Source organism: Aethalodelphis obliquidens, unplaced genomic scaffold, assembly GCF_003676395.1.
Source record: "Aethalodelphis obliquidens isolate GAN/ISIS:26980383/991018 unplaced genomic scaffold, ASM367639v1 scaffold3, whole genome shotgun sequence".
Taxonomy (NCBI): domain Eukaryota; kingdom Metazoa; phylum Chordata; class Mammalia; order Artiodactyla; family Delphinidae; genus Aethalodelphis; species Aethalodelphis obliquidens.
The window spans coordinates 82,751,587-82,776,986 of NW_020837947.1; the positions used below are offsets into that span (position 1 = coordinate 82,751,587).

At 38.2% G+C, this 25,400-nt stretch overlaps 1 protein-coding gene across 2 annotated transcripts in view; it reads right to left on the reverse strand.

The window, feature by feature from the left end:
- The window catches only part of ADGRB3 (adhesion G protein-coupled receptor B3), a 798,133-nt gene that overhangs the window by 371,291 nt on the left and 401,442 nt on the right, over window positions 1-25,400 (reverse strand). For both annotated transcript variants that reach the window (XM_027093283.1, XM_027093293.1), the window contains 2 exons: window positions 21,016-21,084; window positions 16,547-16,655 (listed from right to left, as the gene is read on the reverse strand). In XM_027093283.1, coding sequence (XP_026949084.1) covers window positions 16,547-16,655; window positions 21,016-21,084 — 178 coding nt within the window. The remainder of the gene's footprint in view (window positions 1-16,546; window positions 16,656-21,015; window positions 21,085-25,400) is intronic.

A 25,400-nucleotide genomic window follows, 5' to 3' on the forward strand; every position in this document is an offset into this window, starting at 1 on the left:
TCCTTAGCTTGGTCTCTCTGAACCACCCAATCTAAAGAAGTTCAGCTCCCTCATTCCTCTCTATTATATCACCTGTTTGTTTTCTTTATGGCTCTATATTCATAGGTAAATATTATCCAGCTTTATGTTGAGTTATTATCAGCCTCACACACTGGACTACAAGCTCCGAAAGGAAAGGAATTTTACCTATTTACTGATATGTACTAGGGTCCTAACATCTAGTAGGTTTGACACAGCTCCTTGTAACTTTTTGTAATGAATGAGGTTTTCTAAAGACTCACTAGCAAGCACTGGGGTTTAATGTGATATCTTTGGGCCCTGAAGACAAAGACACTTGGTTTTCCAATTACTTTGTGATCTTTGGCAAGTCATTTATTTGTGTTTTACTTTGACCATCTGTAAAAAGTCAATAGCCTTTCATGAGGAATAAGCCAAAGACAGCTCATTTCTTATACACAGTAGGACATGATATATGCCAATTTCCTTTTATCCTTCCCCTCAACCATTCTCCGCCTTGTATAAAACACTGTTGAAGATCCAAAATTTAAAAAGAAAAAAGTCCTTACATAGAAAGAAATTACAACCTGGTGAGACACCTGTTTCACACAAATATCTTCAGTATGGGCTGAATGAGTATAAGAACTCTTCTTCTGAACTCCAAACCTGCCTACTTCAACTCTTCAATGGTATGTCTCCAGGCATCTCCAGTGTAGCATCTCTGGAGCTTAACTCTTGATTTCCACCCACTCTTTATCAAAATATTCTTTCCCTTAGCAGCCTTTTCCATCTCTAACAGGGTACCTCCACCTACCCTTTTCTCAGGACACTAAACAGTAAGTTATCCTCCACATTCACCTGCCAGAAGCTCATTCATCACTGTGGTCACTGTTTCTCTTCCAAAACATAACTCAAACTTGGCTCCTTATCTCCTCCTTGATGGCCCCCCAAGAGTCCACCAAGACATGGAAGCAATCTAAATATCCATCGACAGAGGAATGGATGAAGAAGATGTGGTACATATATACAATGGAATACTACTCAGCCATAAAAAAGAATGAAACAGTGCCATTTGCAGCAATATGGATTGACCTAGAGATGCTCATATTAGGTGAAGTAAGTCGGACAGACAAATATCATAGGATGTCACTCACACATGGAACCTAAACAACGATACAAATGAACTTATTAACAAAACAGAAACTTATGGTTACCAAAGTGGAAACATGGAGGGGGGGAGGGATAAATCATGAGCTTGGGATGAACACACACACACTACTCTATATAAGATAGCTAACCAACAACAACAAAAAGAATGAATGTTGGGAGGAAAATGAATACAGGAGCTCTATATTTGTGAACATCGTTTCTTTCCCCTCAAGCTCAGAAAACAGTTTTGGTCTTTGGATCATAAAACCAAACAACCCAAAATAATCCCCAAATAACAATTACTCTTCCTCACTACACACATGCATGCACAAACACATAAAAGCACACACTCTAAGACTGAGTGCTCTATTTCACTACAATAAGTTATATGTCATTAAAAAGGGCACACAAACCAATTACAATTTTGCTTTGCCTATGTAGTCTAAATTATACTGCTCAATAATATACTTACTTTGCTGTTAAGAAATTGATATTTTAGAAGTAAACATTACATATTTCTAATCTACTAGGATACTTTTTGAAATATTATGGATTCTTGGAATACATTTTAAAGATGATAGAAGTTATCCTCTTTAGTAAAAACATTATTACATTTTAGAGAAGGCAAAGAAAAAATTGAAGGAGTTAGGGAAAGTTAAAAGAGAATTAATCAGGCAGTGAGTTTGGGGAAAGCAAAAGGAGACTGCCTAGAAAAAAGAAGAGGGCAATCAAGGCTCTCAAATAATGAAGACAAGATTCTTTAAAAGGAGGAAGGTTCATACTTCAAAAAGTAATAAAGTAGCCCAAATGGATATTGAAGTTGACCATTAAAACGTTCTGTAGTGGCAAAGGAAACGTTTCAGTATCTTCGTCCCAACTATATCCCCCTGTATTCCTATTGCACTTTAGACCCTTTTAATAATTTCAGCGTATCAAGCTTTATTTGATATCAGAATATATATTTGGATATATGAACTTTTATCCAATGTAAATCATTCCTGTATGAATCGTTCATTCCCTATGACTATAACATCTTATTTTGTAGTTATCAGCTGCAACTTGAATAAAATTACTGTCCAGTATATAAGGTTATGTGACCTTTACAGCCTGTTATTATTGGGGTTTCAATTCAGTTTAACTTTTATGAAAAAGTATCTTCATTCTTTGATGTAACTTTAAAGGAAAAAACACAACTTGTCTCCTAAGCCCATAGTATGAATTTTAATGGTATCTAAAAGAACTGCATTTCGGTTGATAAATATTTAGGACATATACACAAGGGCACACTCATTCACACCTGCTTTCTCGTATTCATATGCCACCAACCAAAACAGAAGATAAAATTAAAGAAAACACATTAAACTAACCACATAAGTCATTAGTTACATTTCTAAAGTTAAAGTTCTTCACATGAAAAATTTATGTGGGCAACAAACAGACCTCATTAGGTTTCTTCAGACCATGAGCAATAGAAAAATATTCTGGACTGTGCAAAAGACATTATTTAAGGACAAAAGAGAACTAATTCATTTATGAATTCAGGAAGATTTAGCACTAGAGAATTATTTAATGCACCTATAGGGACAGTTGATAAAATTTTGCAGGTGATGGATTACGTGTTAAGGGGCAGAAATTATAAAATTAAAGCTGAAAAAATTCTTCTGTATAAATCATTCAGGAGAGCTAGGATTTGACTAATGACAAATAAATACATGGAAGAGAGGAGCTTCTTTTTTTTTTTTTTTTTTTTGCGGTACTCGGGCCTCTCACTGTTGTGGCCTCTCTCGTTGCGGAGCACAGGCTCCGGACGCGCAGGCTCAGCGGCCATGGCTCACGGGCCCAGTCGCTCCACGGCATGTGGGATCTTCCCGGACCAGGGCACGAACCCGTGTCCCCTTCATCGGCAGGTGGACTGACAACCACTGCGCCACCAGGGAAGCCCGAGAGGAGCTTCTTAAGATAGCAAAGTGCAAGTACCAATGAAATGTTTTTGGGCCATTTGTGTCATTACACTACAGAAGACAACTGCATAACAAACTATTTCCAAACAGACAGGCATGGCACCAGTGGTTTCCCATTTAGTTACAGTAACTACCTAGAAGTCTGGGATCCTGGCTGCTTTGTTAAATAAACAATAAGTGTACTATTGAGATTAAAAATAACAACAACAACCAAACGCTTAGGGTCTTAAGTTTAGGTAGCAACTTTGCAAGCTCTCTGGAGGAGCAGACTGTACATATGGGGATGGAGTGACCTGACCAAAGTCACATACCCTATCAGTAGCAGAGCCCATATCTGGCCCTACATTTGTCCACTTCCAATTACTGAGGGCCTATTACATGCCAGATGATGTGTATATCTTTAATCTTTATAATAATTCTTCAGGAAAGATATCACTACCTCTACTTTAGAAAGGAGCACACTGAGGGATTTAGAGACGAAATAACCTGCAGAAGGCCAGTTAGTTGTGATATAGCCAAGGTTTGCAGCCAGTCGGGCTCGAAAGCCAGTGTGCTTTCTTGGATACAGAACAGCATCCCTGCTACCACTGTGTTAAAAAGCATCAGTCTTTAACTTTAATCTGGGGGTCAGAGTTTTCTGTCCAATTCAGATGAGAACCTCTTTTTTTTTTTTTTTTGGAATTCAGTGAAGGAAACAATGGAGAAGAAGAACAATTTAGCACAGAATTCTTGATCTAACTAAATAAAATAAGACATTTGAAAAGGTGAAACCATAAAAAGAAAAAAATGAAAAAAATGTTAAAAGGGAATTAGTACTTCTTTTCTTTTCACTGGTTATTGTTGTAGAAGCAAACTGCTATTGCCATAGAGATAAACAATCATTGTCATAGAGACAGTTAAAATGGGACCGTATTTCATATTCACACAAACTTATGGCAACATCCTTCTAATACAGTCGAACAGCAAAATCAGAAAGATGGCCTCCTGTGTGACAATTTTAGTGATTCCAAATCCTTATGACATAAACCAATAGAGACCAGACATGTTATTTTATAACATTCAAATGTTGTGTTTAGTTGGCTTTAGGTTTTATGTTTCTATTCTAGCCTATAAGTGTGAGTCTATTAGATTCCGAAGGAACTGATTCAAAGAGAAGAATGAAGTCAGACTGGGAAGACCTATCCTTCCAGCATCTTTTAGAGGCAGCATCTGCAGCGAACTAGGAAGCCATCCACTTTCCAACATGGCCCTGTGCTAATCCCACCCCTGAAAGCCTTTCCCTGATTGGAACCCTCCTCCTGATACCCAGCTGATGGACGGAGGCAAAGCATGGATTCCTTTAGGCAAAGCTCTTCACAGCTTTGAGGGCACAAGTCACAGTAACTTCTCTGCAGAAACTCATGTTCTCTAGAGAGAATAGTTAAAACTCAAATCCAAAACCTTTGTGGTTAGGTCTAGGTGTCAACGCATGTGAAACCCAGGAATTCTGTCTGCATTCTCACCAGAAATCCTAATTTTTGAAATCGTGGTTTTCTATCTCAGGACAGCTTCCACAATTCTTGTCCCATACACCAAGATGTAGCCCTAAGACATACCTCTTCACCGTCTCTGTAACACACATTTCATCCTTTTGGCTTTAAACTCTTCTTCCTTAGATACGCACAGCTGTGCTAGAAGCCAGCTTGTCCTCTGCTTTTCCTGTTCCTGCTTCTACACTGCTGAGCACCACTGTGACAGTGTATGTTGTACATTTCCTACTGAGGTTTGTGTGACCTCATTAGGTTTCTTCAGACCATGAGCATTTTCCCTGTAAATATAAAATCCAACAGAAATGATGGGCCTAGGCCAAAGATTTGGTCTTTACCTAGGCATTCTCCCCCAGATAGTTACTGAAGGGATGGAGAACGAATGAATGACAAATATGTTCACAAAATTTTCACTGGTCAAGATATGTTATAAAAGATTCAGAAAAAAGCATCATTCAGGCATCGAAAGGTTAAGCCTCATTTTACTTTGATGTAGAAATACAGAATACATGAGTAAGATTTCCCTAGAGTCATATCAAAAGCTACAGTGAAGTTCTTTATGTGACAGAAGTAGGTTAGCGTGTGGTTGGCTGAGCAAGATAATGAAACAAATCTTTAACTTTCAATTACTAAGATGCAAAGGGATAAAAATGCATCCACTCTGGGGCTTCCCTGGTGGCGCAGTGGTTGAGAGTCCGCCTGCGGATGCAGGGGACACGGGTTCGTGCCCCGGTCCGGGAAGATCCCACATGCCGCAGAGTGGCTGGGCCCATGAGCCATGGCCACTGAGCCTGCGCGTCCAGAGCCCGTGCTCTGCAACGGGAGAGGCCACAACAGTGAGAGGCCCGCGTACCACAAAAAAAAAAAAAAAAAAAAAAATTCATCCATTCTGAATGGAAAGCACTGATGAGAACACATTGCGTGGGTGCCCTTAACGCTCTGGCAGCAAGGTTGTATCATGAGTATTTGTGAAAGCATTAATTTGGGAAACACTGCATAATACAAAGGATGCTTTACCAAAGCTTTTCTTGGAAAGCCTGAGGAATAAAAGTAGAAACAAACAAATAAAAACATTTTCCTATGCCTTGTACTCAAATGGCACTTCTGAAAAGGGTTTCTTAGAATAACAGTCACTGTCTGATACTAAGTAATTTTCATTAAATGGATACTCAGATGATGCACACATAAGGTACTATAAGAAAGGAGGCATGCCAAAGTAGCAACATGTAGGCTCTCTATTCTTTCTTTTTTAATATATATTCCTTTTCATATTCTTTTTGGGCAGGGGAGGGATGGATTGGGAGTTTGGGATTAGCAGATGTAAACTAGTATATAGAGAATGGATAAATAACAAGGTCCTACTGTAGAGCACAGGGAACGATATTCAACATCCTGTAATAACCCATAATGGAAAAGACTCTATTCTTTCTTAACAGTAAATTAAACCAGGGTAAAGAAGTAAAAACTATTCAAGATCCAGAGACCATGTGAGAGATTCACAGCAGAGCAGTAGTTAGGATTAGAGCTAGCAGAGTACAGGGACACTAGAGGGAAAGTTTAGGGCATCTAAGTTACTCAAATGAGAATGAACAGCTATTAACAATGTTTTCTAGTTCAATTTTTTTCAGGGACAAGAAGTACTATTTAATAATGACTCCATGAATAATTGTGTCCTTGAGCATGGCTGTATAAAGCAGATTAGATAGATAAACCTGGAACTATGTAACTATGTAACAATTATGTAACTATGTAACCATTATTATATGTAACTATTATGTAACTATTTTCACCTCAGTTACCTTCTAAAAGAACACAGACCTACTGTTAATTTGAAGCGCTATCCCATGATGAGAGTTTTCTATGTTGAGGTCCAGGGTTGTAATTACGTAAGTATTACTAGTAGAAATAACATTTTTTAAATTGGAGAGATAAAGGTTTGCAAAGACCTTTGCAAAGATCTTTGCAACTCGGATAATAAACTTTTATTTGTTATTTATTTTCCAAAAAAACTTAAAAAAATACAATATAGTTTAAGTAAGACGAAACTGACAAGTTTATGGCTGGACTTAGTTGATCCACAAGTGTTCTATTCTTGAGGTCCCAGGACTTTATAAATAGAAGAAAAAATACAAAAATGGTAGGAAAGGTAGAATTTATTTCATGTGTTAACTGGCAGCTCAATCTGTCAGCTTTAAAAAAGTCATTTGTTTTTTGTTTTTTTTGTGTGTGTTTTTGTTTTTGTTTTTTTAAAGAAGATGTTGGGGTAGGAGTTTATTAATTTATTTATTTATTTTTGCTGTGTTGGTTTTTTTTTTCATTTCTGTGCAAGGGCTTTCTCTCTAGGTGTGACAAGCTGGGGCCACTCTTCATTGTGATGCGTGGGCCTCTCACTATTGCGGCCTCTCTTGTTGCAGAGCACAGGCTCCAGACGCGCAGGCTCAGTAGTTGTGGCTCACGGGCCTAGTTGCTCCATGGCATGTGGGATCCTCATAGACCAGGGCTCGAACCCATGTCCCCTGCATTAGCAGGCAGATTCTCAACCACTGCACCACCAAGGAAGCCCTAAAAAAGTCATTTTAATGAACAATTTCGTTCTAGCTTTTGAGCAACGATTCAGAGAGTGTAATGATGACAGAATGTGCATGGCTTCAGAGGATAGAATTGCTTAAACTGCAAAAGCAAGTATTTGTGTTGGACTCAGGAACAAGATTATATAAAAAAGAAACAGCATGGTGACTATAATCAACAATCGTCTATTATATATTTGAAAGTTGCTAAGAGAGAAGATCTTAAAAATTCTCTCCCAAGAAAAAAATTGTACCTATGTGTGCTGATGAATGTTAACTAAAGTGATTATGTTAGTCACTTCACAATATATACATATATCGAATCAGTATGTTGATTACCTAAAACGGATACAATGTTATATGTCAATTATATCTCGATGAAAATACTTTAAGGAAAAAATAAACCAAAGAGATTGCTTAGGATCCTAAATTTTAGAGACATTTAAATGGCCACCAAAGGAGGTTTATGACATTTGCTTATAGTATAGAGGTTTGGAAATTAACCTGTCTTGTTGTTGTAGTTGGGTTCTTGGAGATGTAGTGGAAACATTTCCTTGTCAATCTTTTTCTTGCACACCCTATTTCTAGCCATCAGTAAACTCGGTCAGACGTACCATTAAAATACCTCCAGCATCTGGCCTCTTCCCACTATTTCCCCTGGCATCTGGTCCAAACCACAGAGCTCTCTCTCCTGGCCTATTGCCATAATTTCCCTCCGGTCACCCTGTATGCACTCATACCCCCGACAGTCCGTAGTCAGAATGGTCCTTTCAGGACATATACCAGATCCGGTTGCTTTTCTGCTCAAATCCTTGAGTGGTTTTGCATCTCGTTCAGAGACCTACAGTCAAACGCCCTCCAAAGTCTGGTCCTCACTCCCCTTCCACCTCTCACAGCCCCTCTGTCAGCCACTCCACCATCAGCAGCCTCCTCCAGGCCTCTACAATGCCAAGCACGTGGACACATCCTGGACTTTGTGCTGGTTCCTTCTGCTGGAGATGGTCTGTCCCCACATGTCACTGTGCCCCATGCTCTCAAGGCACCCAGATATATACTCAACTAGCACTTATTCCTGACCATTCCCCCCCCCTTCCTCTGTCCCCTCTGCGTCACCCTTCTTGATGACTTGTCTTCGCATCACTTAGAACCATTGGGCATATCAGAGGGTGCTTGACTGACCTCTGTCCCTGCCGCAAAGCACAAGTTCCATGAGAGCAAGAGCTTCATTCGATTTGTTCACTGAGAAATGCCCAGAACCTAAAACAGAACCTGGCACCCTCTTAAAGCCAGTTAAATCCATGCATTATTCCCAAACTGTTACGCCGGCATTAGGGAGCATCTAAATGGGGTTCTCATCATATCCCCGTAAGGAGTATGTCTTTCCTACCACTAAAAGAGTCTGGTATGGTCCTTTCTCAACAGCCTCCTCAGAGCGCTTCACCCCAACCATTTGGAATAACTGTATCATAGGAAATGCAATGAGATAATTCCTATTAAATGAGAAATCATCAAAGAACTCAATGTTGCATATTATTCCAAGCCATAGTTTTAAAATGCTGCTTGAACTATTTATTTTCTCAATGGAACCAGTATGTTAGTATCATTAAAAAAAAAAAAAAAAAACAGGTATTTTTAGTTTGTTCTTTCTGACCTACAGAAATACCATTTGCTTCACAAGCCTAGCAAGAAAAAGTGTAGTAAGCCAGGCAGAGGATGTAGAATCTGACACTTCCAGACTCAAGTCTAGCTGACTGAACCAACATCAGGTGCTACAGATAAACAACAACAGCAAAAAGATGTTAAATTGTGTATTTTTCAGGCTCGGTGTCAACTCACTACAGGCATCTTTTTTCCAAAGCAAGGAAGTTAAACAAGTGATGGAGGTGTATGACCCACAAAATGAAGCAGTGACGGAAAGGAAAATAGGCCTAGAAAGAGAAGCCACTTTATTTTTGTAATTACATCATCAGATTGAAGATGGGTTTCTCAATTGAAGAACAAGATATTCTCTAAAGGAATGATTAAATTTACCAGTGAGTGTAAGAAATAACACAGGTTTGATGTTGATGAGCCAGCATTGTGGAGAGAAAGATGTCAAAATTGCATCATGTCATTCTTAAGATTGAATTTGGACTCGATTTCAGAAAACACCAAGTATGAATGTTCATTCTGAAAAGCCCAGCATTTCATATTTCTAAACCAAGAAGAGACAGTGATATTTAGCTTGGAAGAGAAAAATGTCTTAACATTAATGTTTTCAAGGCACTGGCCTTATTGGATTACTAGAGAAAAACTGGAACTATACTTTCCAGAATATTCTATCTCTAAGGGTGTACATAGGGGTGACTTCTGAAATTCCTTACAGCCAGTAACTTTAATATTCTGTATCTTGAGACTTTCTTAGCCTAACAATATTCCTTTTTTATCTGATACTGTCAACTTTGAAGAGTTCCTAAGGAACTGTTGTGAGATAGTGTTAAGTGGATGCAGCAACATTGATCTGTGCAAACTAAATCCTTAGAGATAATTGTGTTAAAATGTTACAGGTAAATCCATTGAAACCACCTAAAGAGCTTGGAAATTTAGATCTTGTTCATTGTGTCTGTGCTTTTCCTGGAGAACTCTTATGTTTTACCACCAGCAATCACATAAGATTTTTCTTAACTCCACTACTCTGAACTTTATTAGCAATTGATATTAACTACAGTATTGTTCTGATATGTTCTCTCTCTCCTATTAATTACATGCCACTGATTTCCTACTGCCCTGTTCCGGAACCCCTTATACCTACTACCTCTGACTATTCTTATTCTGATATCTGTAACAATTCTTTGTTGTTGTTGTTTTTTTTCCCCTCAACATTGATTTCTATTCTATAACTTACATGACCTCTTCTTAGTATAATGTGTAAATTTTATCTGCAAACAAAATATATTTCTTAACTTGGTTTATGACTATACGTACTTTTTCAGGTAATAATATATCCTAGAGATCTCTCCATAGTCATATACAGAGATATTTTTATTGAGATATAATTGACATATAACATTAGTTTCAGATGCACAACATAATGATTCAATATTTTTATATATAGTGAAACGATGACTACAAGAAGTCTAGTTAACATCCATCACCACACATAGTCAGGATTTTTTTCTTTTTAAATATAGGCATCATCTTCCATCTTACCCCTCTTATTACTGTCCTGATCATTGAAAATGCTTTTCTGGCTTCAACCATCACTTTTATGCAGTTGACTACCAAGGGTATATCATAAATTTGACTTCTCTACCAAAACCCAAGACCACATTTTATTTTTCCAGTTGAGGGGTACATTTGCATTTAAACATTAATATGTGAAAGACACTCTCAAATGTTCGTTGAATCAATATAATACCAATTCCTCCCTTCTCTCTGACACCGCATTCAGTTACGGAATGCCATCATTTCGACCCTCAGAGTCTCAAACTGATATAACTACATTTTGGTTTCTATTCTTACTACTGCTAACTCAAGTCTTCATTATCTCCTGCAAGGATTATTATAAAAAGCCTTCTGGTCTCTGTGTTTAAAATATGTTTCAATCTCAACAAATTTTATTTCTGCTGTGACCTGTGTCTTTCCAAGGCACAGATCTCACCCATCGATGAAGCCTCAGGAGTTCCCTACTGTCTTCGGAATCGGGAAGCATGTGACACCATGTCTCAGCATGCCTCTCCAAGTTTATTTCATTTCCTTTACCTCCATACATAGGTGTCTTTATCAAAATAGACCACGTATCCCCTAAGCACTATCTCAGCTTGGACAACTCTATACTGTTTTTGCTAAAAGAATGTTCTGGAATGTCACCATCTCCTTGTCACTCACTGTGCCTCAGGTTGGACTGTCAACAATCCAGCCATCCTTCAACATCTACACTAAATGATTCCTTCTTGAAGAACATTTTCTAGTTCCTTACATGGAACAACATCTCTCGGAATGAATCTCTGTGACATTTGGTTTCCATGACACACACCAGAGTGCACTTGGTATGTTATTCATCTATGTAATTCTTTTATGCCCACAACTGGACTGCAAACTCTTTGTAGACGAGAAGCTTATTCATTTAATGACCTGAATCACTAAGGAAAGCCTTTTCTTATAGTAAGAGACAAATTCTTTTTGTTTTTAATTGAACACAGTCAGTGGGCTGCAACATACATCACATGACAGATCCTCCTTGAATTCAGTTTGGTGAACACAATTCAGGTTTTAAGTCCAAAACTAAAACACTTAATTTCTAAAGAATAGGCTATTCTTACCAACAAATAAGGCAAACACAATACGCTACTTGAAGTGATTATGGAAAATAGACGACTAAAATCATAATAAAAAACTATAAAACACGCTGCCACAACTTTAGACAAACGCTCTAGAGCAGCTGTCATCCATGCACTTGTCCTGTAACTCTGATTAGGTGAGGTCGCATACATCCTGTTCTGTCTTGGGAACTGCAAACAGCTGGGCCTCAAACAATGTGCTTGTCTCCCCTTCAGTGCATACTCTGCCTTGTTTTACGTTACTGCCTCCAAAAATTCTAAATATCTCTGAGTCATGAGTAATTTCTATCCCTTAATTCTATTTTATAATATAATACATACACAAATGTTAAGAGAATGGACAGTTTCAAGAGACAGTGGGGGTTTAATTTGGCAATTGGGAGTTTCCAGAAGGCTTTTCTGAGGGGAATTTCAGGAAAGTGATGGGAGAAGAATGGGGCTGAAAAGAACCAAAGAGGAAATGTTTGGAGAGAAAGCGTAGAAAGTCAGTTTAAACACTCTTCAAGAAATATTCTTGTTGAAGAAAAATAACTTGAACGCACACTAAATAATATTAAGATATAGTCCCCCGACCTAATCGATAATAAATATTTTTAAAATATATTGAAAAATTCACATTTTTCACTGAAGAAGATCACTTGCCTGTACAGCATATTTAGAACATGTAGAATACAACTCTAGGATAAACTGAGGCATATTGAAAATTTAAATCTCTCTGTAGCACATCAGTTTTTCATATTCATTCATTTACTGAGTAATTATATAAGCTATTTAGTAGTGTTTACTAAGTGCTCACTAAATTTTATTCATTATAATTTATCATGTGTCTATTTTGAATGTCATATTCATATGTGATATGAAAAATATTCAATTACTTTATAAATGCATTGGCTTGTTTAACATCTTTGTTCATAGAATACTTTTTTCCAAGGCTTGTGTTGATAAATTTTTGAGGTCATAAGTCGTTTGAGAAATTGATCAAAGCTATGGACCTGTTCCCTCCCACAATGAACATGCTCACCTTTATACCAACATGCTCATAGTTAGCATATAAGAGCATTTCAGTTATCAAAAGCTGATACAGGTAGGGACACTTTTCAGATAAAAGAAGCTTCAAAACTTTTCATTTGAATTATTTTGGAAGAAAATCTTTCCAAGACATGTCACTTATTTTCCATCTTAATCAGATTATAGAAACTTTTATCTTGATGAAGAGTGCTGTTCCCACCATATGGGCTCCACTCTGCCAGATTATTTCAGAACTTCTTTTTCTTTATTGTTTCAGGTATTCTATCTGCTATGTATGTGATTGTAACAGCACCATCTCTGCTCCCAACCCTTTCCGTCAAAACCAGGAACCAGAAAACAGAAAGCCCAAAACTATTTAAAGTTGAAATAAAATAAGCTATCTGCAAGGTTCTGAGACTCTCTTATTAAATTGTATGGTCTTTCTTTTATTTGTGGTTATTCAACTCTGTCTCTTTCTTCAAGAGCTTATCTATATTCCAGAAAAGTGAGGTGCTGTGCATACAGGCTTTATAAAAAAAAAATTTGTAGTCTCTATAAGACATGATGATCTTTTGAAGTTCTTTAAGGAGTCTTTTTAAATTTAATTTTATTTATTTTTTTATACAGCAGGTTCTTATTAGTTATCTATTTTATACATATTAGTGTATACATGTCAATCCCAATCTCCCAATTCATCACATCACCACCCACCCCCTTCGTTAAGGAGTCTTATTCCAACCCACTGAAAAAAAAAATGGGCATAAGCAATAAACAAACTTTCTTAGTTACCTAGTCTCTATTTATCACTAACATGCTGTGTGTATGTGTGTCTGCGAGCCTGCAAGCATGTGTGTGTGTGTGTGTGTGTGTGTGTGTGTGTAAGTTTGATGTTGGATAATTAATATTTGGACTTAGGACATAAAACAAATGCCAACTCACACAGTTTACAAGTTGTCACCGCAAATTATTCTCTCTGTGTGTCCTTGTCCAAAAACATTGGACATATCTGACACAACACTATAGTCATGCTTTACATATACTAGTATCAAATTGGATACCATGAAGAATGTGAATAATAAGTGATTATTATCTATATTACCCAATTTGATATGAGTGGATTGTGATGGTTAATTTTATGCGTCAACTTGACTGGGAGGGGAATGCCCAGATGGCTGGTTAAACCACATTTCTGGGTGTGTCTGTGGAGGTATTTCTGGAAGAGACTAGCATTTGAATCAGTAGATTGAGTAAAGCTCTCCCTCACCAATGCAGGTGGGCATTGTCCCATCCATTGAGGGCCTGAATAGAACAAGACGTCAGAGGAAGGGTGAATATGCCCTCAGCTTATCCTGGACATCCATCTTCTCCTGCCCTTGGACATCAGCGCTCCTGATTCTTAGGTCTTTGAATTCAAAGTGGGGCTTAACACCATTGGCTTTCCTGGCTCTCAAGCCTTCGGGTTTGGACTAGAATGACACCATCAGCTTTCTGGGCCTCCAGCTTGCACAGAACGGATCTTGGAACTTCTCAGCTGCTGAAATTGCATGAACCAAACTCCCAAAATAAACCTATTTCTATGTACCTACAGATATCCTATTGGTTCTGCTTCTCTGGAGAACTCTGACTAATATATGAATATACTTTGGAAAATTCTTAAATATTATTGAGAATAACCTTCTTCTGGTCATCAAACAACAGTAAGTCAGTCCCTGGACCAGTATTTGGAGAAACCAAAATAAATAAAATCTCTTTTGGGTAGTGTAATAATGCTTGGGATACTTATTCACAGAATATAACCTTTTCTTATATGGATAATCAGTGAAGCAATCAGCGGGCCAAACAATCACACTGTCCTTACACAAGACTGAAGACAATATAGAACAATATTGGTTTTATTTGCAGCATTAAATTGCTTTGTCACTATGCTTAATATACTTCTTAAAGTTTAGTGATGATAAAGGAAGTAGGCAAACCTAGGCGAAGCATAATTTTAACACAAATTTTTCAAAAATACAAGTTTGGTAAGTCAAAAGAAAGGTAAAGAGGAATAAAGATTTGCAATTTATTGATATTTATGGAATTTTTGTCGTAAGTAATACTAGTAATATAGGGCATTTGGTATGCTGTTATTCAAACAGCCTACTTTAAGTTCACATTTAAGATACTAGACTCTAAGATTGTTTTTGGTTTTTAAAGTTTTTTCCAAACACATTCTGAAGACGTGCCATGTTTCGATCTGATAATACTTTTAATTAGCCATGCGTTTTAGAATTAGGTGCTAAGGTTAACAAAAATCAAGAAAACAATAGCTCTTTGCTTTTTCCCCCTCTGTTTTTCTTGTAAATTACTATTGTCCAAACTGGCATAGCAGCCTTCCCGGTTCCTTCCTCCCCCCAAAAAATCATAAGCCCTTAGAAGAGTGGTTCCATCTTGAATGACCAGCGTCCCCAGAATCTCTCTAGGGTTTTCCTTCCATGTTCCCCAAACTCATAGCCCAACATGCTACCCCCTTTTTCCACAGATTTTACCTTTCCTCTCTTTGCCCAGACACTTTTGGAATGGACATTTAATTTGGATTTTCTCTGATTTCTGAATTCATCCTTCAATAAATATACTATTTTCAGTCACTTTTTCTTCTCCTTGCCCATAGCAAGGACAGCTCCCTTCATTCGTGAACCAGCACAAGCTGCTGGACATCTACTCTCGGCAAAAGTCTGGGCCCTCCACCACCTCTGGAAAGTGGATTAAGGCATAACTCTAACTCGTAAGGCCTCAAGCTGCATGAAGATGGCATGTGGGCATGGAACCGTCTGCAGACCTTTGAGGTCTCCATTACACAGGTTCTCTTCAACTGAAGAATATTACCAGTAGTTAGCTATTACCAGTTACAAGTTGAGGTCACCCTGGCAGAATATATCTCAGAGTCAAATGAGTCCCTCTAGGAGTAAAGGACCTTCCGAAGAAATCAAGTATAAGATGAACCACCAAAGCTGTAATCATAAAAATGTTATGTTCTATACCGTGTGAACTCCCCTAGTTAATCCCTCCTCAAAGTTAGATCTCTTCCTGATCTAGAAACTAAAACTTAAACATCCTTTGAATAAGAATGTGAGGTAAGATATTGATTTAAACACATCTTTATCTACAGTTAGTAGTCTTTATGTGAAGATTGCTAAAACATGACAATGAAAGAAAATCTGAGTCATAGTAACATCACAAGAGGAAGCTGTAAAGAAATAAAACTGTAAACATGTATCAACTCAATGCATATACTATTTAGGAAGAATAGTTCTTTGTTCTTGGAGTATTTTTAACTACAAAAAGAAATGTGCCGTTTGGTTAACATAATTGCTGTTGGCTGAATGCACAATAATTGTAGCACTGTAAGAGGCCGTGTGTAATTCCTCCCTATAAGAGACAATGTTATGGACAGCTAAAGGAAGAAAGATGTTTTCACTTTACGTGTGCTACCATTACAGAATCCACTACAGAGACCCGAGAGACGCACTGTGTCCTGGAAGTTACTCATGAAAACTTCGGCAGCAACAGCATTGTGACAATGACCCCTAAAGGTCTCTGAAGTGTCCCACCCTTATGGAGATTCAGCACTTCTTTGGGACCCCTAACAAGAAAGTGACTCGGCATCTTCATGAACAGTGTTTGCGAGACCACGAAGGCTTATTTTTTATATAATCACATAGTATATACTATATATTTTCAACATGAGATTGGATAGCAATAAACATTTGCTATATACGTGTACAGATAAATACAAGTAGGCTTAAATAAATGTATACAAATACACTCAGATGCATGCGAATGTGTGTGTGTAGGTATGTGTCTATAGTGCATATGTGGTTGGCCCATTGAAAAATCAGACACCAAATACCCACAATACATTACTCATGTAGACTCAAAGATATGAACAATGGGTACCACACTTAGAAATGTATGACTCAGATACTTGCAAAGTTTTTTAAAAATTCAGTCAGATTTTGGGAAAACATCCTATTTCTTACCTACATTTCCAGTCATTAAGTATGAATTCTGAAAGTCCATCATCCCCATTCCAACAATGTGTATAAAATCTTCAATCACCTGCATTAACTCTATTGAGCCCGGATAAATCTGCAAAAATAAGCAAAGGTTAGATGGAATTTAAAAAATCTATATAATAGAATATATAACTGGAATTTTAAAAAGACACAATGAGATCATAAATGAGCTCTGATTTATTTGAAGACATTTCTCCAACTAGCAGCAGCTGTATTTTTTTTTTACTTTTTAAAATTATTTTTAATCATTTTATTTTTAAATTTTTATTTATTAATTTATTTTTTAACCCATCTAACAGTTGTATATTTTTTGAACTAACAGTTGAGAATGACATCAAATGTCAGCCAGCAAGAACTCTGGAGGTGATATGATGCCGTGATTAATCCTTCATAAATCCAAGAAAACTCAAAATATCTAACAGATTGTACACTTAGAAGCAGCATGTCTTTACTTTTGATGGGTTCCTTTCCTCACTTAAATATAACATAGAACAAACACTGAAATTTGGGGGCTTTTTACATTTTTTTTTACTTAGCATCTGTACAATGAACACTGGGGAAAAATAATTATTATTGCCATCATGAATATTTACAGACTATTAAGTTCACTGTAAAATAACTATCTTGGGAGAGACATTTATTTCTAATCATTGTAATAGCTGCTGTATGAATAATAGTGTTGGCAATACTTGCAGGATCATAAAACAGCTCTAGTATAGGTGTTTCACATGTACATACGTAAGACACACCCAACATCATCCGCCTCATACACTGCAAACAGATGAGTGTTTGCTTAAAGATGACCTGATTCTGGCAATAGCTCACAGTGAGTGGAATGTGAGGTCCATTTGAAAAGACAAATGAATTTTAGCATGTGTAACCCATCATGCTGACAAAGTCAGCCTGCATTATATAACCAGATTAAAGCAGAAAGTCTTTTGAAGTTACGTTCATTGCTTTTAGCCATTCAGCACCACTGCAGCTTCAAGCCATGAAAAATTTAAGTGCATTAGAGAATTTTAAATGGCTTTGTTTTGCAAAGGCTTGTGCAGAAGGGGGAGAGAGACTCTGATGAGCAGAAAGACATGTCGGGCAGGGTGGCCAGCAGGCACAGGAGCTTGCGGCCGCACCCATCCAAAAATCAGACACCTCGAATGCATCGTATACTTCCTCGTATATGGTTGAAGACATGAACAATGGTTATTACAGTTAGAAATGTATGGCATAGATAGTTGTAATTTTTTTTTAATTTCAGGAAGACTTGGGGACAAATGCTATTGCTTACCTATCCCATTCCCGAAATGTGTGTGAAATTTCCTCCACATTCCAAAAATGTGTGTGAAATTTCCATCAGCTCCAAACTTCCTGCTGCTACTGTATTTTTTCTTCTATTTTTGTGTAGGTGTGTGTGTCTATGAGTATGTGTAGTGTGTGGGTAAATACAAATTAAAAAGAAGAGCTTTAATCCTCCCAGTTGAAAATAGAGAAGAGACTCCCTCCCTAACCCCTTGCCCCCCTCCCTTAAGAGCATTTACTTTAGAAAACTTGTAATAGTTAAATCCTTTCTCTGTCTCTTTGAAATGCGTGTAAACCTTTTTGAAAGTTAAATAGCCTCTTCCCAGCTTAAAGACCCAGGGATGTCTCTCAGTGGAAAGTCATCATCTAGATTGCTGTGCGGTGGGAGGGGCGGTGGGAGGGTTAGACCCTGACTTAAGCAGGTGCCTCACTCTGAGTTGCAAAACTGCCCGCAGTCATTAAGATATCAGAGCTCATTTTTCCTTTGGATAAAGCCAATTCACTAACAAGATGGTCATCCCAATTACCCAGTGCATTTAGGATGAACTACCTAAAGTCCTCTTACTTGAGAATTAGCTACTGTTTACCTCGAGAACACGTGTGTAATGAGTTGAACATCCGCTCATCTGTATTAAAGGATGAAGTTTCTCTGTCTTTGCAACTCTTAGTGAACTGCCCGTGAGGCACATCACATTCTGGCTTAATGCCTATTCAATAATAAAACTGTTTTCTTTCCTGTCTACTTTGGGGAGAGGTTTTCTAGGGTGGCAGCAGATTTTGTTTGTAGTTATATGTTCCCAACAGTTTTCAAATGTCATAGAGCCGGGGCTGATTTTTTTTTTTTTTTCTGTAAAGGGTCAGAGAGTGGCTTTGTGGATCACGGGGTCTCTGTTGGAACAACTCAGCTCTGTCCTTGCTGTACCATAGCAGCCATAGGTACTGTGGCTTTGATGCCAAACTTTATTTACAAAACAGGTGCCAGCCTGGATCTGGCTCAGCGGCCACAATTTACGCACTCCTGGAGAGACACAGGAGCGTTCAGTATAAAAAGGAAATACTGATCATCACAATTATCATGAAGGAAATGGACCGTCCATTCCAACTACAATGATGGTGTATAAAACAGTGCTATATAGAATGCAGCCTTTTTTTTTTCACTTTAGTATACTGTATTTTTAGTAGGATTCTTTAGCTAAACATAGTTTCATCCTTCATAACTGGGGTTTATGTGTAGTGAACAAACTATGAAATGACACTGTTTATTGTCCAAAAGTGTGAGTTCTAATGGCAAAACGCTTCTGACTTCAATATTCACCGTTTTACTCAGCTAGTCTTCCAAATGCACACAGAGCTATGCTTTATGTTATATTTTGTTGAGACTATTCCTCTAAAATAGACAAAGGATTATCTCTGGTAGATTTTAAACAGCTCTTATTTCTGAAGAGTTCACTCTTTGTGCCCAAAACTTGGAGACTCATTTACCACTTGGCTGCATTTATGAAAACACCGCTACAGAATAGTTGCTTTTATTTCAAATAGTTACTTCAAAGAAGCATTAAGGATCATCACTACTGAAAAAAATATTTAAAAGATAAGAATATACTTAACTCAAAATCACAAGTAAATAGGTGGATTATGGATTCAGGATTTTCCATTGACAAAAAGTTCTGCCACTGTTCATTATTTGCTCAAGTTGGGACCTTGCAGTAAATAACACCATCTGATGGATTGCAGTCTTGTTTTAAATAGGGTATTATACATTTGTCCTAAATATATCCATAATTAATAGTCTCCAGCACTCTACAAAGATGTGCTTAGCCACTTTAGAATACACTTAGCAGTGTATTCTAAGGAAAGACACCATTTTCTCACAGTGAGTGAAGGAGGTTCTCCTCTAGAATGAAGCCAAGGACAAATACATAACTCAAACTAGTAGGAAAAGATAGATTCCGTGTCTTAAACTAAGGAGTGATTTTTTTTTTTTTCTTGCTATGGCCAGAAGCACAGCACTTGTACCTGATAATGAGGTGGACCCACACTGGACTATTTTTAGAGTCTATCCATAGAGTTCCTATGATAATAGAAATAAAGGGCATGCTTTACTCCTGAAGGCCCAGAATATGATTATAAAGGGAAAGGGAGAGAGAGGGTCCACTTGAAACTCAGGAAATATTCATTTTCAATATTGCATTGTTCTCGTGGAATTTTTAACAAGGGTCAAGTAGAAAACGTTTACATTAAATTTCTACAGGATTTTAAAAAACATGCTTATTCTCCCTTTCTTAACTTCTAACTCACTTTTTCTGTGATTTAGAAAAAATAGTATTAACCATGTGTCAGTGAGTATAGCACAAATGGCAGGACCAGGCATTTTTAAAACAATAACTAAACCAATAAGGCTCCTTGCTACAGTTGCCATGCTTAGCAGAAAGAGAGAAGAAGCAGAATACATTTCTTGTAACGAGAACTCATTTTTACAATTCTTGGCTTTGAGTCAAAATGCACATCTGTATACATAATTCAGATAACACATAACAGAGTCAATACAAATGATTTTACTAGTTAGTACTCCCACAGTTTAGTTTGCAATGTGTCCTTTTATTTTTTTTTTATTTTTTAAGCAATATTAAAGTGCTAGTTTATGATTTTGTTGTTTATCCCATCCATAAGTTATCTTTGTATTATAACTGAACATTTTTACATTTCTGTTTTCACAAATATGCAATCAGGTTTACATGCTGCTTGGTAATTCTTTCTCATTTAACATTCCATTATAAGCATCTTACCACATCAATATTGATATGGCAATGTGTCCTTTTAGATTACCTGTTTTTCCTATAGTCTGTAGACAGGAAAGAAAATGATGGGTAAGGCATAGAGTCATTATGTATTAATACCTTAAAGTTAAACATTACTTAAACCTGCTCTGTTTTTTCACATTTTAAATATCATTGAGTCCATAGATTGTTATGATAAAGGAGGTCACTTGTTTTCTCTAAAATTAGAACGAGATAATCTAGAATGACTAAAATTTTTCCTATTATGTTCTTGGAATAGCGAGCCATTACTTTTTTCACATATTACGAAGTCTTATTTAACCAACTTCATTTTAAGTTCTGAAATAACTTCAGCTTTACCTGTTGTGCATCTTCCCATTTTTCCTTGTTGTCTTCATCTAGAAGGTTGCTAACTATTTGAAAGAAGTTCTGTAAATTAAATTAGATAAAAGGTTTAATGTTACACGAGGGAATATCTTTTCCAGCAACATCTGTTTGAACGCTGAGGGTATAAACACTTTGCAATACTGCTTGATGACCCTAACATGCTATTCTAGAAGATCTCTGAGGACCCTCTCTCAGCAACATGATTCTGGGATTTCTAGAGAACGTCACATATTCAGAAGACATCACAATAGGCACAACACTTACTTTCTATCACAGTTATATGCTCTGCATTCTACTCTGTCAGGCCACCGTATAATTATTCCTTACAAAGAAGCTCTCTTTGTAAGCTCCTGTAAGAAAGTCCCCTGTGTTTGTCTTATTAAAGTCGTCCAGTTCCCTGTGAGGAATGATTGCTACTCACACTGCTGGGTTGAAGGGCATCACAGTGAAGCCACAGGCCACGGGCAAAGCTGAGGCCAGTGAAGCCTTCCTCCTATTGGATCCTGGCTCTGCCCTTCCTGGCTATTTTACTTTAACATTTACAACTACTTATTGTAATGACGACATGAAATTTTTCAAGTTCCTGCATGGTAAGTGCTCAAGAAGTCTTGGCTGTTTTCAAATTCCCATTCTTAATTCCCCTGCCTTTTGCAGCAAGCCAAAATGGAGGGATGTCCAAACCCTTGTCATCCCCCTGGTCCCTAACTAACTGTTGGAAACACATTGGCTTTAACGTGTTCCAGCAGTGCCTGCGATGAGTTTCGGTTTTCCCTTTCCAGGCAGACAGGCACCTCTCAGTGTTCGGTTTTTGTTTCCCACACATCGCATCGTCTGTGTTAGTACTCACTTCACACACAAGGGATCTGTACTAAAGAGAAACCTTCCTATCCTCTCACACTCGCTGTGAGCCAGGAGAGGAAAACCAGGGTGCCAGGGACATGGGGTCACAGGAGACCTAAGAAGTGTAAAGTGAAGCCTTGGCATCTGTCTGAAGCTACACGGACGGTGGTCCCTTGCTTTTATCCTCAGAGCCCATCTCTTCTGGCTGCTCCATATGTTATGAACAGGAGCATGGCCTTACGTTGATACCTTCACTTAGGATAGGTCTCCCTTCAGGAGTTGGGGGCCAGGTAGCCACCATTTTTTAGTCTCCTCAGCCTTCTTCCCTATCCAGCCAGCTTTTCAAGATAGGCCTTTACTCTAATTCCAAAGAAATTCACCTGCGTGTTTTTAGAAGAAAAACCAAGCAGCTTCATTTCCTCTTGGGGTTTGAATCTGTTAGCATCTATATTTAATTGCCCTATTTGTGCTATTCATTTTAATAGTTCCCGGCAATCATATGGCTGAAACATGTTTCCAGTCACAACCTCTGTAAAACTTACAGAATATTTTAGGCAGCTCTTGGAAAAAAAACCCGGCAAGTCTGTTTGAGACCCGTTTTCTAATTCGTTTAACCTTTTTGTACTACCAGCCATTTCTTCCACTGAAAATGTCCTGGCTGGGGTGATAACATTTCAAGGGCTTTGTCCACTGAGCTGTAATTCTACGTATGGGCAGAAAGAATTAACCTTCAGAGGTCTCCGATCGCCTGTGGCTAGTGAACTCAGTAGGGGACGTGGTGCTAGTGAGACGAAAGTTGGAGATTTCATCCCCTTTCACGCCGTCAGCCTTGCTGAGGTCCATGACCGCGCCTACGTCCTAGCCCCTGCCTGCTCTCATACAAAATGCATGCTGCTCCTAACAAGGGTACCGCAAGAATGGGAAGCAATTTGTGCCAACGCATCTCCGTTTCTGGGAAAACATTGCACAAAGCGTGTTTTAGTGACAGGGAGTCAGCAGCTCTGCGCTGTACGTCAAGGCCAGTGAGCACACGCGATTCCTTGATCAAAACGATAAATTCAGAGTTCGGTGTTTCAAAATCACCAGAGGGCATACATAAAAACCACAGATTATTAAAATATACATTCTAGTAAGCAGAGAGTCTAAGAAAGGCGGTTGTACTATCTTCCAAGGCCAATAAATCATACTTGACTAAATGAACATGGGAATGCCGCACAGAGTAAAGCTCTCCTTCTATCTCCCAGTGGATTGAATCTGAAAATGGTCAGTTGTGGGTTCGTGTAGGGGGACAGGGGCTAAGTCTCAATATCCCAGATGGGGGAGGGGGAGGGGCATTTCCGGGGATACTGAGCTTTGCTTGTTCCTCAGTGTATCCTCGTCGCATGCAATGCCTTGGCCACAGCAGGTGGTTAATAAAGTCCTAACTTAAAGGAAACAATGAAATCACACAGTCAGTACACCTCGGTTTCTCCAACAAGACTCAAGCATCATTCCTCTGAGTTGACCCTGCTCTAATCTGTCTCACACACGTTGAAAAAAATGTACTTCGATATATCAATTCACTTCTACATTTGCTCAAATATCATCCTGACAGATGGAACAAAGCAGAACCAAACAGAACAGCATTTTGAAGAGGGGACTCATAACCTTTCAGGCCACTTGACTGAATTTTTGAGAAAAGTATAAAGCAACTTCCACGGCAGCAGATGCACAACTTCTAGAGTTTTTCAAGAGCTCTGCTACCTATGGTCAGACCTCTCCTTTGATGATATGTGGATCAAGTCCCTTAGCCCCTGAATTGCATCTGACAGGTTTCTGTTTTGTTTTGATCACATCCCGATCTCTACGACCTAGACTGATTTGAAAAATTCAGCGTCCTTAGCAGAGTCTGAGTTTGGAGCTTGAACTAGGCAGATCTGCTTTAAAAATTCTCCCAAGATTTATTACCTGTGTGGTACTGGGGTAACGTTGCCCACCTCCGCCTACGTTCTCTAGCCTGTAAGGCAGAGATGTTAACACCTGCAGGGCAGAGCAGCTGTGAAGCTCAGAGCTAATTCTCAGCACAGTATCCGACACACGCTAAGTGCTCAATATATGGCAGCTTTATGATTTTATTCCCTTTGTGTTATCTTTTTACGACTGGCTGCATGATTTGTATTTATAGCCACATTATGGCCCATGATTTGTTCAGCAGAAAGCTCTCCTTCCTAAGAATGTCCTCTGCTGGGAGGGGTTTCAGTGTTGTGATGATGAGACACTCAGCACGTGGGAGACCGTGAGCAAACGGCTGTGGGACACCATGGGCAGGAAGCAGGACTCTGGTTTTCCTCGGCAGGAAGTATTATTAAAATCAGCACAGCGAACGCATGTCATAAAGAGAAGCATTGATGTCTCTGCCCCATTCAAAGTGCAAGTCCTAGATTTGGCCATGTGAGACTAAAAGGACACCCGATTTTCTTTCTTATTGGAGTATAATTGCTTTACGATGTCGTGTTAGTTTCTGCTGTACAATGAAGTGAATCAGCTATGTGTATACATATATCCTCTTCCTCTTGGACCCCCGTCCCACCCTCCCACCCCTCTAGATCATCACACAGCACCGAGATGAGCTCCCTGTGCTACACAGCAGGTTCCCACTAGCTAGCTATTTTACACCTGGTAGTGTATATATGTCTATACAAGTCCGTTCCCCACGCCTGTGTCTCTATTCCTGCCCTGGAAATAGGTTCATCTGTATCATTTTTCTAGATTCCACATACATGTGTTAATATACGATATTTGTTTTTCTCTTTCTGACTTACTTCACTCTGTATGACAGATCTTCTAGAGTAATGAAAATAAAAACAAAAATAAACAAATGGGACATAATTAAACTTAAAAGTTTTTGCACAGCAAAGGAAACCATAAACGATAAAAGACAACATTCAGAATGGGAGAAAATATTTGCAAATGAAGCAATGGACAAAGTATTAATCTCCAAAATATACAAACAGCTCGTGGAGCTCAATATAAAAAACAAAACAAAACAAAACAAACAAACAACCCAACCAAAAAATGGGCAGAAGATTGAAATAGACATTTCTCCAAAGAAGACATACAGATTGCCAAGAGGCATATGAAAAAATGCTCAACATCACTAATTATTAGAGAAATGCAAATCAAAACTACAATGAGGTATCACCTCACACTGGTCAGGACACTCAATTTTATGCAAAGCAGTAAGTACGTAATTCTTTGTTCTATATCTGGTTGGCTTCCACTTGACAAATTTCTCAAGGACTATATACAATTTTCTATAAGTATATTGAAGCACATCTTAGCATGTACTTTTGCTGAATTCCTTATTGAAAGAGAGTTGTAGGTTAGGCTCATGATCGGAGATATCTAAGCCACAAGAAACGTGTTCTCCTCCTCCTAACCCAGCAGCAAATGCACCGAGAGGCAGAAATATAGAGGGATCATAAGAGAGGCTTAAAGGCTAAGCAAGGAAGCAGGGACACACCATTAGGATTAAAATG